General features: G+C 38.8%; 1 protein-coding gene across 5 annotated transcripts in view; it reads right to left on the bottom strand.

The window, feature by feature from the left end:
* ABCC5 (ATP-binding cassette, sub-family C (CFTR/MRP), member 5) overlaps window positions 1-16,661 on the bottom strand; it is a 50,951-nt gene that overhangs the window by 14,839 nt on the left and 19,451 nt on the right. For all 5 annotated transcript variants that reach the window (XM_010572994.1, XM_010572995.1, XM_010572993.1 and 2 more), the window contains exons 6-18: window positions 13,223-13,456; window positions 12,937-13,110; window positions 11,440-11,587; window positions 10,783-10,931; window positions 10,024-10,131; window positions 7,896-8,246; window positions 6,328-6,399; window positions 6,076-6,200; window positions 5,377-5,449; window positions 4,602-4,805; window positions 3,788-3,931; window positions 1,870-1,972; window positions 979-1,163 (exon numbers count right to left, since the gene is read on the bottom strand). In XM_010572994.1, coding sequence (XP_010571296.1) covers window positions 979-1,163; window positions 1,870-1,972; window positions 3,788-3,931; window positions 4,602-4,805; window positions 5,377-5,449; window positions 6,076-6,200; window positions 6,328-6,399; window positions 7,896-8,246; window positions 10,024-10,131; window positions 10,783-10,931; window positions 11,440-11,587; window positions 12,937-13,110; window positions 13,223-13,456 — 2,070 coding nt within the window. The remainder of the gene's footprint in view (window positions 1-978; window positions 1,164-1,869; window positions 1,973-3,787; window positions 3,932-4,601; window positions 4,806-5,376; window positions 5,450-6,075; window positions 6,201-6,327; window positions 6,400-7,895; window positions 8,247-10,023; window positions 10,132-10,782; window positions 10,932-11,439; window positions 11,588-12,936; window positions 13,111-13,222; window positions 13,457-16,661) is intronic.

Here is a 16,661-nt window from a genome sequence, read left to right as displayed (position 1 = left end):
TCCCCTCCCACCATATTTGATACTTCTTCTTTAAATGAAGTACTTCAATGATCTTGGAATACTTCAGGAAGTTCTCCCTAGCAGAGATACTTGACTTGCAGATTTGTAGCCCTTAGCGTTTTCCCTACAATACCTTTGAAAAATAATACCATAACACCTACTTCATTTGATTCTTAATCTCTCATTTCATGCTTATCGTTTCTTATGGTATTCTTAACACCACCAGATACTTGCATACCACCACTCCTATTACACAGCAATATTAATCTTGGATAGGTTGTACATCTTAACAAATATGGTTGTGATTTTCTGCCAGTATGCAATAAATTCTTTACTGTCACACTATCGTACATTCTCGTTCTTTTTTTTTAATCTTTAAGTATGTTTAAGGACCTCATTGCTTATTTTAATATTTTTGGCCATCTGCACTTCATTATTTCTTCTCTGAGGTTAGTAGTTTGCTTCCCCCACCCAAAGAAGAATCTTGCAGTTATATTTGAATCTTTAAACGCAGTAAGACTTGCAATCAAAGCCCCTAGAGCAGGAAAAGTCCCAAACCATCCTAGGTCAGCACAGTCTTCAAAGCAACTCCCAAAAGTGATTTGACTGAAAGCCATACACTTTAAGAAGATTATCCTGTCAGATATAAGGTCACGTTCAAACAAAAAACAGCACTAAAATTAGTAATTTCCCCCTGCAGCTTGTTGGCGCCTTTCACATTTTCACTTCCTTTTCTTAGTCTAACCAAGACAAGTAACAAGAGGGCAGTATAAAACCACATGAGCTGTTATATCTTTCCTATTAGTTGAGCTCTCATTCTTGGAGATGAACGCTCTCATGAAATCACCTCCTGGGAGCCTTACAACTTGCTTAAATTAAGAAGCACCATTTGGTCTCATAGGACTGCTTCAGATTAGTCTAGGAGAGCAATCCCCCTGCCTGTTAGACACAAGAGAGTAGAACAGCTATTTATCTTACTCCACTGCCTTGCTTGATCCAGAAACTCAGCCACCAGTTGCTAAAAGCTGTACTGCCCACATTCAGCACAAACAGTGCCATGATGACAAGGAATGCAAAGGGGCCTCCAGCTGCCTGAATGTAGATACCATAAACAGACCAGGGGACAGAGCCTTTGCCTTTCTCTTCCAACTGGACCAACTGACCTGTGAAACAAAAGAGAAGAGAATGAAGAAAAGAAAGCTGTTCCATGAAAATTTTTAAGTTTGTGAACATACACAAAGCTACAGTCATTGTCCAACTGTACAGAGTACTTTCAGAAACACAGACATTACTTAATACATAGAACTCAACAGTTCAAACAGTTTTTCAAAAAGTCACATTTCCTCTGTAGAATCATTCACATCATGGTATGTCTAAAAAAACGTAATCAGCACAGATTTAAATGCTAGGCTTGTATCAGCCTCACTATTGCTTTTTAAACGCTGCTGAAGTTCAAAGTTAACGTCAAACAGAGAACCACAAAACAGAGGTTAGATCTTCCAATTCTTCATACATAAATGCCATGTCCTGCCTAGGACTCTGTGAGTACCAAGCTATACACATTGCCATCTTAGGATAGGAGGGAGAAGTGGTGTGGGAGACAGGATACTACAAGTTCCTTTGTGCCAATAGCATGTGACCAGCAGCAGCCTGACTGAACTTAAAAACATTGTGCAGGCACCCATATTTAATGAATTAATTAATGTTCTTTGCCCACTGCCTGTGTCCTATCAACCATACTGAGTGACCAGGACTTGAGACAGCTTTTAAAACCTGAGAGGTACATTCATAATACACTTTGAAAGCAAATGTTTTGAGCTTATTGGTGTATAAAAATAATTACAGCCAGAAATCTGATTACATAGTTACCCTCTTCCTTCTTTACAACTTTCTCCTTCTTCACAGACCCTGCTTTGGTACTTTTATCCTGGGGTCTTTTCAGTGAACTGTTTGTATTCTTCTTTATATTAATCTGCAGGAAAACAATGACACTAAACATACCGGAGTAATTTGCTTTGACATTTTCATATCTGAACCCAAATTTTTTTATAAGCTGCATCCTAAGGACAAAGGCTTTCAAGAGCTTAGTATTCATATCACAGGGAATATTAACTTAACTGTTATTATGGATGACTGCCAACTCTAGTGGATTTAATTCTCCTCCTTTATTAATCTAAACTGCTACCGATCTGTACCGGTAGTGCGCAAGCTTAATTTCCAGGTTCAGTGACACTATGTGCGTACATGGTAGAGGAATGACACCCCTACTACTGAGAGAAAGATACAAACCCCCTGTCCCTTGTAAAAATAACTTACAATTTTATTAAGAGGCTTTTTTTTCCCCAAGCACCCTAGTACTTCGCTCAGGAAGGCTCTCATGAAATGCCTCTAAGGACAAAGTCAGGTTAAAACTTGGTCTTCCAGAAGTCAAATGTCCAAACACTAAACTGCACACACAATTACTGTTCTAAACCAGCCTTCTTCCCACAAATGGAAGTTACTACCTGTTCAGAGACAGCCTACATTAATTAAAATCCCCTACACAGCATCTTCAGGATCCTCTTGCCACACTTTATGTGAGAAGAGACCTCTCACACATATCAAACCACAGAGAATCTAACTTCACCATCCATTTCTTCTTATCCCATCGGGAATGCAAATTAATGCTCCTTCCATGAGCTAGTGTTTACAAAAAGACAGTGAAGGTCAGCCAACCACGCGGACTAGAGAATCTCATGTTAACTGTCATTACATTAATCTTAAAAATGGCAGAACTATAATCTTCATGCCTCAGAAAGGATATGCAGAGTAATGCATTTTATTCTTTTTCTTCTTTCACTGACATCTCCCAGGACAAAATTTCACCAAGCACCTTCTATATCTGTATATTTATCACAATGGTACCTTTTTGGGAACATTTTTTTTTTTTAAATGTCTGCAACTTGTGAATAAGGAGCCTCTCATCTCTTAAAAAATAAACTGCAGATGTGCTTTTTAATCTCTTCTTACTAAGAGAAAACGCACACAACACTTAGAGAAGTAAATCATCATCAAATAAAAAGCAGCAAAGGTGCTTACTCCAAAGAATAACTTCAGAAAACAATCAGGAGAAAGGTGGGAAAAATTAAATTGCTGAAAATTTAAATGCATGTGCTACTGAATGGTTCTTGTTATTTTCTAGATTTACATTTTTTCCACTGACTAAAATACTAGAGCACAAATCCAAGTTTGCATTTACAGCCATTGTTTCATAACAGAAGCAGTGTCAAGCAACAACTTTTTTCTCAAAAACCCCCAAAACAAAGCAATTACAGTTACACATCCAAAAACTGTCAAATCTAACTTTTGTCAAGTTGCATCATTTCTCCTGTGCCTCGGTCACACCCTATGTGAAAACGAAGTAACAAACCAGGAAGATTTTTTCAGAAAAAGGTCAGTCCAGGTCTGTGCTAATTTGGAGGTAAATTAAGAAATGAGGTGTACATGTAAAATAAAAGAGACAACAAGCTTCCTGCTCTGGGCGTCACCAGAGGAGATGATACATTACTTTCATGTTCAACTCATGAGCTCACTGGCAGAGTCCTCTCTAGTATGCATTCCCTAAATAGGAACTGTGACTGCAAATATGAAGTGCTAATGAAGCATAGATTATTCTACAGGAAGTCTATTGGTCAGATCAACACATGACCATGTGAAGCCATTATCCAGTCTTCCAATTAATGTCATTTGGTTCATCTCATCAGAAAAGTCATCATTCAGAGCACTTTAAAATAAACAAAACAAGTACCTCAATATGTGGTGTTTCTCCCAGCTGTAGGTTATTAAAAATAGTTGCATAGTCCCCATTTAAATTCATCAGTTCCTCATGACTTCCTCGCTCAGTAATGCAGCCTTCTTTCATGAAGATCACTTCATCACAGTCAACAAGATACTGGAGAAAATGGCAGTAAGAACAAGTCTTTATCGTTATGGCCAATAATCAGACACACTCCCACACAATCCTTTTCAGTACTTTATAGACATTTGCAGACAACACTCCTCTTCTGAGGTAAGATATCTGATTTTTAAAGGCCCTGCATTGACTACAGCACCATGATTACTTTCACTGTACACAAATAAAAAGTTTTTATGTTCTGTCAAAAACGATCTGTTATAGAAGACACAATTCATGATACTTAAACACTGCAAATACTGATATACTAAGTATTAATATTTCTATGCACAAAAGATAGCAAGAAAATCTCAGAATACATCCCTTCTGATTACTGACACCAAATCTAAGTTTTTCTGATGTGACGAACTAGCTTTATAGCAAGTTAACAAAAGTGTTTTTGAACAAGGTATTTATTTCTCTGGTAAATTTTCTTTAGCCAAGTGTTACCAGTCCAGATCAGACACCAAGCAGCACTGGTATCAAATAAAGAATTAGATTGTGCTGGGTGCATATTTGCAAACCTAGTCTGCAAACAGAAACCACGCATCCTATAAATGGACAGGGTTGTGCTGTTACAGGTCAGGGCATAGAAATTTCCAGTATGAAGGCAATTGACTAAACAGCATTTCAAGGAAGTCCAAGAAAGAAAGTATGAGAGATGTAGTACCTGAAGCTGATGAGTGATGAAAAGGACAGTCTTTGACTTCAGGTGCTTCCTTATTGCACTGTTAAAAATGTGATTTCCAACATGAGCATCTAAGGCACTAAGGGGATCATCAAGGATGTAAATGTTCCTGTCACTGTACAGGGCTCGAGCCAGACTGATTCTCTGACGCTGTCCTCCACTCAGGTTAGCCCCTCGTTCACCAATCTGCACAGACACACACCCATTATTTTATTTCTACAGCACCATGCAACACAGATATTCAGAGCTCAAGAGGTGGCTGGGATGAAGCAGACCATAATATTTTTTTTTTATGTATACACACACACACCTCCCATAATATTATATGTTGTTTTAATACATATATATATTCTAGTTTAGGTGTCCACTTCTTTGTGAAATGTGTTATACATTTAAACTCAAGGTTAACGTGCTGGAAATGTGGCAGTACTTTTTTGCTTATTTAACTTTTTTTGTATTAACTTAGCCATGCTTTTTTCTTAGCTATTTTAAATCAAGTTCGAATAGGTCCTGTTAAGGCAGCTAAATTTACAACACAATAAAAAACTCCCAAATTGTCAACATCTGAGTCAAAAACACAGCTCAACTCTCAATAGCCCAGGGCCTGCATTGATAAACTCAGCTCAAGAAGGTGCATTCAACAGCTTGGCTTATATGCATACCAGACTGATGTTCCACTCACCCCAGTCTAGTCTACCAAACCAAAACTCTACCTTTCTGCATCTACTGATTAGTTTACTATAAGCAAAATTTATACCTCTGTCAGGTCCCCATTTGGAAGGATGGCTAGGTCAGGCCTTAGACAGCAACCATTCAACACGGTATTGTATCTAAAGAACAGTTAGATACATAGTAAGAACACTGTTATTCCCCCACCCCAGGTATCTAACTAGTACAGTATTATCTCACTCTCTACACTAATAGCAGACATTCCAGCAGCATAAACCAAATTATCTGCCTTGAATTCCTAGGAAGAAACCGAGGATAATTAATCACCTACTTCTGAAGTACAGTGAAGGTAAGGAGGCAATTTCTTTCCAGGGACAGCTAGCACAGGCCACAGGGAAGACCCTCCACTGGGGGAGGGCAATGGAAGGTGCCCATACATGGCAAAAAGCAGTTGCTGCATTTAAAGAGGGCAAGGCCAAGACGGCAAGAGCAAATGCCACTTCAGTGCTGTTCCACAGCAGCTGCTAAAAACAGAGATCAGACAGTACTCCAGCATAAGGTACAGCCCTCACTGCAAATGAGCAATGACAGACGCACTGACAGACATCAGCCACAGTGACCAAGTGCAAGAGAGGCAGGCTCTTAAATGAGACTTAAAGGAGTCTTAAAGACAGACTCTAAAAGGATACGTAGGCTTTAACTACAGTGTACCCTGCATTAAATTTTCCCACGCTTGGGCCAAGAATTACTAAGCTTTCAAGAAAATCAGCAAACAGTTCTGACAAACCTTTCTTCATCATATTCCTTGCCAAAAAGAATGTTGTCCCGAAGTGTAGCATTGAGAATCCAGGCCTGCTGGGCCACATATGCAAATGTTCCACTTACTGCAATGCTACCCTCCAACAGGGTCATCTGAAATTAAAGATAAACTGAAATTATGCTATTCCATGTTTAGAATAGACTTACTTCTACAGAGTACAAATCAGTTAAATAGGAGATAGGAAAGAAGAGCAGAAGTAGTCAAAACATAATTTCTCACCTGTCCTAAAATTGCTGAGATAAGTGAAGTTTTTCCACTCCCCACACTGCCACAAATTCCAACAAGTTTTCCCTAGACAGAAAAAAAAATAAATTATGGTACTTATTTCTTACATTCTCCATCCCTTTCAGAATTGACTACCTTTAGTACCTCCAAAGGGACAGTTGGACATTAATGGTAGCTGAAAGGGGACAAAAAAAGCAAGACAGTCAGTATTAACTCTCAAATAATAAAGAGTGAATACTATCCCACAGTGGGCTAAAAGTGAATCAACTATACAGGTAAAAATGAATATATTTTAAGATCTGCTTCCCTTTGACTGGGCCTGATACAGGCCCAGAGAATGCTGCATTCAGCCAAAAGCACCAAGGCCTGCCTGAACAGAATACACCAAGATGCATTTGAGAGTGGAAGGAAAGATATAAAGAGGGAAAGACTGAAAGAAAAGTAGAATTTAGGATATATGGGTCCAGTAAAACTCTTTGCCTATGAGATACAGTTTGCAAAGGAACACGTACCAAGAAAAGGTGAGAATCCAGTCACTTTGAAGCATTTCTCTGCAGTAAAATGGGTGGGTTGATACCCACATTAAACAATGAATTCATCAAAACTACATTTGTTCCTTTTGTAAAAAAAGGTGAAGTGGACAAAAAGGGTATATAGCCATTTGTGGAATACATTGTTGGCCTCCTCTTGTTTACCAACTTCTGATAGAAAACTAGCCTTTACATTTTCAAGTAGCTGTGTACTCCTTTTTCAAGGCTGTTTTTTAAACTATATGAATCCTTCTCAGAAGTTTAAAATATAGGGGGTTTATAGTTTAAAATAGTTTAAACTATCCCTCTACTTATATGACTACAGGAGACAATTTAAGCATAAATATCTTGATAAACACAGGGATCCCGTTACTACAACATCCAACTGCCAGACTGCAAAACTTTTGTATTTGTGGAAGACATCATGTATTAAGTTCAATGCTTTTTCTTTGACAGTTTACATGTTTTTACCCATCTTGGAATGAGGACTCCAACTGCTTCTAAATTCTTGAAAAACCTCTGTGTCCTTCTACTGTACAAAAATTCTCAAGGAAGAAAATTGCACATTCTTCAACGAAAAGCACTGTTATGGCTCCATTACAACACCTAATCACCTAAAATGTTCACACAGAACATAGCTGAAACCCTGCAAAATTATCAAACGGCTGCAGGAATACACCATCCACCAATATCGCACTGATACCCTTGCTGCCCTGCTGATTCTTTAAGTTCATTGGCTCATATACTGTACTAAGAGCTACAAACAGCAAAGCCATCAGTTAGATGTGAAAGCTATACAACCTGCAGTTGTTTCACAGGCTGTTTGCAAAGATCTAGTTTGCTAAAATGGCACAGCTGTTTACATCAAGATCAGACACTGCATCCTGGATACTGCAGTTGCCATGGATATTACAGGAGTGCACAAAAGCAATATGCTCCATTTCATGCAAAAAACACACAGCTCTCTATCCCAAGGCACAGCTAAAAAATGAGGCCTTTTGAAAGCTCAGATATCCTCCTTTCTTCTCTTACCTTTTCTATCTCCAAGTCAATGTTGTAGAGAGTCCTCTGAAGCCGAAGATTAACCAGATGGATGATTTTGTTCTCCTCTTCAGGGCTAGGATGGTCATCATTGTCCACTAGAAGATGGCCCTTCTGCTCTGCCAGCACAGCTTGCTGTCCCTCATTCTGCAGCTTCATTTTCTCTTTCTTGCCCTTGGTGACTTTCTTGTCTTTTTTCACTTTGGGGGTCAACTTTGGTGAGCTCTGGACGCTGGCGTGGGAGAAGTCCCAAGCCAAGGTAGCATTTTTCACCTCTATCGCGGTGTGAGGATTGGCTGGTTTTTTCTTTATCATATGAACCTCTTCCATTAGAAATAAACTCTGATAGGAGTTGTGAGAGAGGTGTAAAGATGAGACACCTGATCAAGACTGGGAGACAAGCCTATGGCACACTCACGCAGCAAAACACATCAGGCTATACAGTAGGAGGAAGCTGAAGAGCAAAAGGTAGCTCATTAGTGTAAACTAACTCCAGGCCTGCTAAGTGGCCGGGGCATTCCTGGATGTGGTGGAAGCACTTAGATACACTAAGACTTTTATAGAACTGGAATACTCTGCATGCAATATGAGAGGGGCTTATTCTTTTAACACTGTTTGCAACTGCAGCTCTGTAACTTCCAGATTAAACACATATGAGCAGAATACATGGGTTGGAGAGAAGAGGTCACTTTGAGGGAAAGTGACTGACTTGTCCTACACACCAACTCATTATGGAAGGAGATGGAATGACTTTTAACTTCAGCCTTTACCCTTCAACTTTTTCTGCTGGGAAAAAGTCATTCCACACAAATTTAGCTGACCTATCTTGGGCTGCTTGACAATAAGAAGTAAGCCATTAAGTCCATTGTATCATGTTTTCCACCACATCCATCAGTATTTACAATCAACACAGATGAGGAAGAGATTTTTCACACAGTTTAATTACAAGATAAAATGTTTTCCATTTACATAATTCATGTTTTGAACTAAGGAGCCATTTGCAATTAAAGACTTCCCAATTCTCAATCTTATTTACTCTTGCAATTGCTATACCTGAATCATACATTCATAAGAAAGCTCATACTCATTTACAAAGCCAAAAAGTCAGTTACATTCTTACTGTGATGTTAGAGTAACCCCACCTTGTGTTACACTCCTTACACAGACTATACTGTTTACAGTCAAACTGGGAGATATTACAATTTACCCTCTCCTTCTCTCCCCCCGCCAAAACTCCCCTCAGTGCATTCGAATTTAAGAAAGCCTAATTTAAGGTGACTCAGAAGATGAAACAAAAATGCTCAAAAGCAATGAGATCTCAAAACCATTCTGCAGATCCCATTCTTCTCACACCCAGGTTTGTCTCATGAATGCATTACACAGAATCCATGTATCTGTCAATGCTTGTGGAATCCTATTGGGAAATTTCTGCAATGTGCAATGCACTATTGTCTTCAAGAGAGAAGACAAAATAAAGGCCTATCCTCTGAGTTCATACTAAAGTACATACAGTGTGTTCACAGGGATTGAAGGATGAGATAAGGATTGTTTGTTATAAGGGTTTCACTTTTCTGCCATAGATTCTGTTTTGTCAGATCACAACTGCATTTTATTCATATGGTGGTGTTTCAGTCACTTAATCTGGTCTGGAAACACAAAACCTCAGTTTTGCATGACTACAAATAAAACTCTGGTTTGTGCAAAGCTGTCTATACGATACATGACATTTCCAAAGTTTCATTAGCAAAACATGAAATTTCATTGCAGATGTTGCACTGTCTTCTCATTCAGATGGTCTTAAAAGGGAGTTTAAGAATTATTATACTGTGAGCCATCTAGTCCTGTATTCTATCTCTTACAGTGGCCAACATCAAAATCCTAAAATCATTAAATAAGAATATTTTGCTTCCCACACTGGTTATTATCTTAAACTTCTAATATTCCTTCACTACATTTGTATCACTTTTGCAGAATCCAATAATCAGGACTGCTAAGTGTAAAGAAAAAGAACTCCTCAGTTGTTAAAACAACCTTACCTTCTAAGTGTTCCCTTAGCATCTATTATACACATACAACACTACACTTACAGTTAAAACTGCAAGGCCAAATGACTGCTTACCTTAAATCTGTCAACAGAAACAGATGCCTCAGATAGAGACTTCACTGAGAAAGGCGTGACTTTTAGAGCAAAAGTCATTGAATTAAAGACAGTGACCACTGTGAATGCCTAAAAATGAGACAAAAAAAGAGAATCACATTTGGATGCAATATACTAACAACTCCAACCTTCTGAAAGCTGAAATGTCACAGCAACAATTCAAAGCCATAGAAAAGGCTGACAGTCCAAGAATAACCATTTAAATATTCAACATATTCACAAACAGCAGAAAACAGCAAATCTACCCAACTCCTTCTGTAGGGCTTTTTAACAGACCAAGACAGACATCTTCAGTGTTTGTAGGTCTACCAAAAGCAGCAGCTAGCAAATTCTGCATCAGCCTATTACTGTGAAGACCCCAGTTTAAATCCTGTTCTAAGACATTTGTGCTGTTTGCATCCAAGCACACTGTAAAACAAAAACATGCAGTAATCCCAATGCCCTATCGGAATAGCAAACAGAAGTGCTCATTTACATTCAGCTCAAAACCTGTTCTGGGGAAGGTTAGAACTGAAAACAGCACTGAGAGCTTTTTGGGCAAAATAGAAGACTACATCTGCTGCTGTCACACCCATCAGATGTTCACTTCTGTGAGCAAGGCTACAGCCTGGCCACAGAGGCACAGCCACAAAGCAAAGAATATGATGAAGAGAAACAGCTGAGCAGAAAAGCTACTGTAGCAATATTGTACAGAATATTTTCAACACTGCAGTAAGTTACCTGAGCTGCTGTAAGATCGTAGCCAAGTATCATATGGACAGAAAAGGTCACCACGCTGGCAATGACTACAACTATGGGAGCCACACCCACAGTGATGCTCTGGAAGTAGCCCGCACGCTCTAAGATTTTACGTTCTTCCTCACGAATTTCTAGAAATATAAATAGGGGCACCACATTTGAAGTATGATTGGGGGAGTACATACACAACAGACACTACCATAGCACTATAAACACTGAGTAAGAGAAGCCTAACTACGCTTTAGCGTTTATCACATTATGTACTTTCTCATAAAGACCGCAGTTACAGTGAAGCAAACTATAATTATCTGTAAATCTCCATAGAAATAGAGGTCTTTTTGCTTTATTTAAAAATGGAGCAGCCAGCACATTTAGTAAATGATAAAAAATGGAACAAAATTTAAAAATGTAAGATTAATGCCAAGCCACAAACATCATTATGCTAGAAGGTGAAACTTTAGAAGCACGTCTGTTTGTCCAACCCATCATGCATAACAAATAGGAAGCCTGGAGGATGAAAAGTGTTATTACACTGCACGTACATCGACATCTACGGTACTAAGCTAGGAGGAAGCACCAGGCTACTAAGCAATGGGGCATCTGCACAAAAGCAAACATTTACAGACTGTGTGAACTCACTTTGAACATTCTGAGAAAATGGTTTGACCCAGGCATACATTTTAATGAACTTAATGTAATTAAGAACTTCATTCATCTTTTGCACACGCTCATCTGTTGTTGATACACATTTTCTTCTGAAATAAGCTGTGAGACGCGATACAAACATCTGAAACAAAAGGCAACACCATGCAACGTTAATGGCAACTCAGAAAGAGCAAGTACATTCAACTCTTAATTACCAGAGAAAGCCAATTTTGAATCTGAAAAAGGGATTCAGGGATGGGGCAAGGCAACTATTGTTCTAACATAAAAGTCTAGCTGGCTGCAAACACTATTCATATCCTCCCACCCCATCTGCACTGAGCAATAGACTCATGATAGCAAGTTTTAACACAAATAAAATTTGTGAAAACAAAGGTGTGCGCTTTTTACCTACATTGAATAGTACCAGATTTGTTAAAGTTTCTGAAGCAGAAAGACTAGAAACGCATTAACCTAAAGACACACCCAGCTGACCCTCATGGCAAATAAACAGTAGAACCCATTTAGGCCAACTTTTTAACCTGGTCCCATAAAGCAAAAGAGCAAGCTGAACTTTGCTCAGCCAAATCAATTTCTGCCATATGCCAGTGCTATGAAGGTGGTAAAACAGTTTTAACATTTTTACTAAACCAATCTAGAAATAAATAGCTGTTCACGTGTTTCTAAGTATCTGCTACCCTTACATTCATCCCATTCCTGGTCTGAAATTCAAAACCAACACACTACTTCAGGAAGTTTTCAGCTCTTTGCCCTTCTTCGTACTCCTGCAATCTCTTTTGGAGTCCCCATCAATAGAGAAGGACTGCTGAAAAGAACTGGAAAAGATGATCAAACTCCATTTCTTATTCCCCTCTTTAAAATATAATTCCCATTATTTTAATCCTCACTGTTGGCCAGACAAATTGGACCAAAGTGGACCTCACAGTATTCAGCCTCCATGCTTTTTAAAATTTGTATTATGAATATAGTGACAAATCTTAGCAGCCTTACAGGGCATTTTAGAGGCAAGAAGACTTTGGCTTGAACTAGCCTATTTCACAGCTCAGCAGAAGTAGAGGCAGGAGTAACCAATCAAGAACACCCTCTCCCACATTCGGTGCTTTTCAATATCTTTTGTTGAAATCAAGAGCGATGTGCTCATGCAACACTGAGCTCCTGTACACAGGCTGGAGACCTTGTATCTTTCCAACCTCAACTAAAACCACCTAAGTATTCTGTAGTTTAATTTAGCTATGCACATTTATCTCAGTCAAATCTATCAGCTTTCCTATTTCCATTTTCTAATTTTCTTTACCATTTTGAGCTTCCTGTTTCCAAATTTCTGCTTCATGCACTATCTTTAGAAACACCACCAATAACATGCAGCACCATAAACGAGCTAAATCTAGCACATTTCAACACCTTCTATTCAGAACTACACGTATGTCTGACATAATAAAAATGGGAAGTAAGACTTAACTCTTTCCCACTCACCATTGCTGGGTAGAAAAGGATGAAGACAGCAGAGCCCAAGAAGCCTGTTGGACCCAGTATAATCACATTATAAACCATTCCTAAGATGGCCACAATAGGCCCCCCAGCCAACAAACTCCCAACTGCTGCAGCTTCAAACATCCTTTGACCATCATTGGAACATACATTTATGAGCTGAAAAACACACATAACAGATTATTTAGATTTAAGGCACAGCTCATTCTCAAAGGAATATATTGCATATCCATTTTCACGCTGCAATTTCCAAAATTATGCAGCAGTTTACCTCTCCAAGAGACTTCTCCTTGATGTTCTTCAGCTTAAGAATTTTCTTAAACGCCATTGTCAAGATAGCTCCACGCAGTCTAACCCCCGTGCGGTAATTCAAAGCCCAGGTTAGTGCAAGGGACCAAGATCGCACTATTTCCGTCATAAAGATGCCAAAAACTAAAAACAAGCTGTACTGCAGGTTGGACTCACTCTGTTGGGTATACTCCAAAAGATGTTTCACAACGAACGCCTACAGGAAGAAATGCAAGTTTGCATGAACACCCCATCATCCCAGAAGACCATGCAACAACTTTATGTTAAGTTAGAAATAAGTAGGCTACTTTGCTTTTAAAAGAGCCGTTTGAAATAGAAAGCATCTTCTTTCTAGAAGTAAAAGGTGTCAATACAAGAAGTACTGTAACACAAAGCCCTGCTGAGAGCCAAGCACTGAGTCAAATTTAGTAAGTAAAGAGAGTTTAATTTGGAACCATATTCCTCGCAGCACGCTTCTAATCCTCCGTGTCTTCTAACTTAACATAAATCTGTCAGTTAGCTGAAAGCAATGCATTATCATATAGAAGAGTTTTAAAATATAGTCACTACTTATACATCTGCGCACATTAAGAAACATTCCTTTACGTGACATTAAGACCTTTTTTATTTTATCTTTGGTTTGCTTCAAACGTGCTTATTTGATAAAAAGGAACAATGTACCTACAGTTGTAGAGGGGAAGAGTGAGAAGGACATTTGCAAAACATTCCTGGAAATAAACATCAGCAGTTTAATAGTAAAGAAAAAAACAAGCAGAAAGCACAAGGTACGCAATACCACAAATCATTGGGGACAGGGGAGAAAAAAAAAGACAAAAAACTAACCATTCAATCCCTCCCCATACCCTCGCCCCCCAAAAACATAAACATTTTACCTCAGGAATCACATTTCAAACATCACCTGCAGAAAGAGGACAGCCCCCAGAACCACCGATTCCCACCTCCAGCTCTTTGTGGTCCAACGGCACAATATAACATCATACAACTCACAATCACCAGTGATATTAAATACTATTGACTGCGAAACAATAGGCTTTTATTTGAAATGAAGTGCCATCTTAAATGGTAACATCTCAAAAACACTGTACAACAGGTAGAGCATTGTATAAACATACAATCTGCACATACAGGATAATAATAAAGGGCTAATATCTAACAGTCAGTCTTAGCCTCTAACATAAACTAGATTTGAAACTACACACAAAATTGTAAAGATACAAAAACAGAACAGTATTTGTTCATGAAGTCCAAAAGAAGTCAAACTTGCAGGTGCCAATAGAGGAGGCTTCTGAGGCTGCACAAATTCTGAAATCTGGTTTAAAAAGTATCCTACAGTAAGGCTTCACAGACAGCAAAAGATTTCCTAGAGAGCTTTTAAACAAATGATGCTTTAAGATACTGGTGCTTTTGATATGCTAGTACAGAGCAGAGAATTACCTTTGCCCACAATAAAAAGCAACAAAAAAAAAATCTGAGACCAAAGAAAATATTTGAGAAGCCTTCCACATCATAGTCCATTGAAGTCCTCTTGGCTACACCAGGTTTTGCAAATAAGAGTTCTGTATAGTTTGAAGAGAGAGGAAAAAAACAAAACCCCACTACTTCAGCAAAGGTATTGATAGCTATAGCCCAGCACCAAATAACAGAAAAAATGGAGATCAAATTCATCTGTTCTGAGGAAAGTAATTCTGCACATCAGAACCAAGGAAACATGCTGTAAATAATTTGCTCTTTCTTTTTCACAGGTGTGAATTAAAGCCAGATGTCCATCAGGTTCTAGAATGGCCACTGAGAAAATTTACATACCAATCCCTGAACAAATGTGAGGGGCTCACATTCACAGATCTATTGCATTCCAACTTTCTCCTTACTTGGATTTAGTTTTACATCGACTGTTTGGACCACAACTGCATACAGTTGGTTTGCAGTTACTAAGGAGATTACTGACTTCTTTTTCCAGTATTCAATCCAACATATGCAACTGAGTCACTGAGCAATTGGGGTGAAAATCCCCCTTTTTCCTCACGAGCTGTAACTCAGCATGGTCGCAGACTGCAAGCATTTTCTCGCACACCACAGCATTGCTGAAAGTCTCCAAGAGAGGATGTATAAAGATAGCAGATGTTTCCTGGGGTCTCATTCCTCCCAAAACTTTTTAGTGCAATTTTTCAGCACTATTTTATAGATTCAGCATCTCCCGTGATGAAATAGAGAGCAGCTTACATTATACCCCCATTTTTTTTTTTTCCGGAAGAAAGAAAAGAGGAAACAGCAGATTAAAGAATTTTGAAAAGGGAGGGGAAAAAAAGTCACACAGAATTAACAGTTACATCTGAACACATATTATTTGAATTCAAACTAGTTTAATGACAAGAATCCAGCATAAAATTATTTACAAAACAAGAAAGTTACAGCACAAAAACTAAAACTCAAGCTATCAGGGAAAAAGGAACTCCTGTGACTATTACCGTAGTAGTTGGTACTAGCTGCTCGGCTGTCTTAAGCATTCCCATTGAATAAACATTACCTTACCTTTGCTCTTGGCGTTGGCTCTGCCCAGCAGGACTGTCTCATTCTGACGCAGAAAACAGCCATCCTGAAAATTCTAAAGAACAGCTTCTGTCACTGGTCCCACTGCAGTGCCGGCGTCCCTGCTGCAGCCAGCGTGGGGCAGGCTGCAACTGGAGCCAACTGGGAAATCGGGAAACTTACCTCCAATAGCTTACCACTCCCCCCTCCAATAACTGACCAAACTGTCAAGCTGTACTCCACTAAGATAGCAAGTTTCCCCATCTCCCAAACAGGAAGAATAGCTCTGAACAGTTACAAGCAGGTACATTGTTCAGACCTGGAGTTAAACTGATTATGTTTAGTAATCAAAAAACTTCTTTGCTCCTCAACCCAAACTTGTAAGTTTTGGTAGCTGATCAAATAGCAGCAAATATTCACTGAAGATAAATAGTATCTCACCTATACTAGTACATTCTGATGGTTATTACAAGGCAGTCTGACACACGCAGCTGTCTCACCAGGTTATGGGTTTGGATACTGTGCCAGACGCAGAATTTATCAAAATAAAAAAAATAATAAAAAAAAAGGAAGACCCTTGAAGGATCTATTTGGTATTAAAAAAAAAAAACACACAAGAAGTCTGCAACAACTCCTTTCCAGTTATAAGCCACAGCTGTTGGCTGGCATTTCAAGGTCATAGACATTAAGTTTAATATAGTGTTTAACTCCATTTTTATAATTTTCACCAATACATGAGGTCAAGTCAAGTGCTTTTCCTGATCTCCCTTTTCACCTTCAGGTGACTGAAAGGGCGTAACAATACAAGAAAGCACTGGTACTTCTGAGGAGACAGCATAGGCATATCTATAAGGCATGCCATTTTTAAAAACAGG

This window comes from Haliaeetus leucocephalus, unplaced genomic scaffold (genome assembly GCF_000737465.1).
Source record: "Haliaeetus leucocephalus isolate CR32 unplaced genomic scaffold, Haliaeetus_leucocephalus-4.0 Scaffold362, whole genome shotgun sequence".
In the NCBI taxonomy this organism is placed as follows: Eukaryota; Metazoa; Chordata; class Aves; order Accipitriformes; family Accipitridae; genus Haliaeetus; species Haliaeetus leucocephalus.
This window is presented reverse-complemented; position numbering and strand designations above follow the sequence as displayed.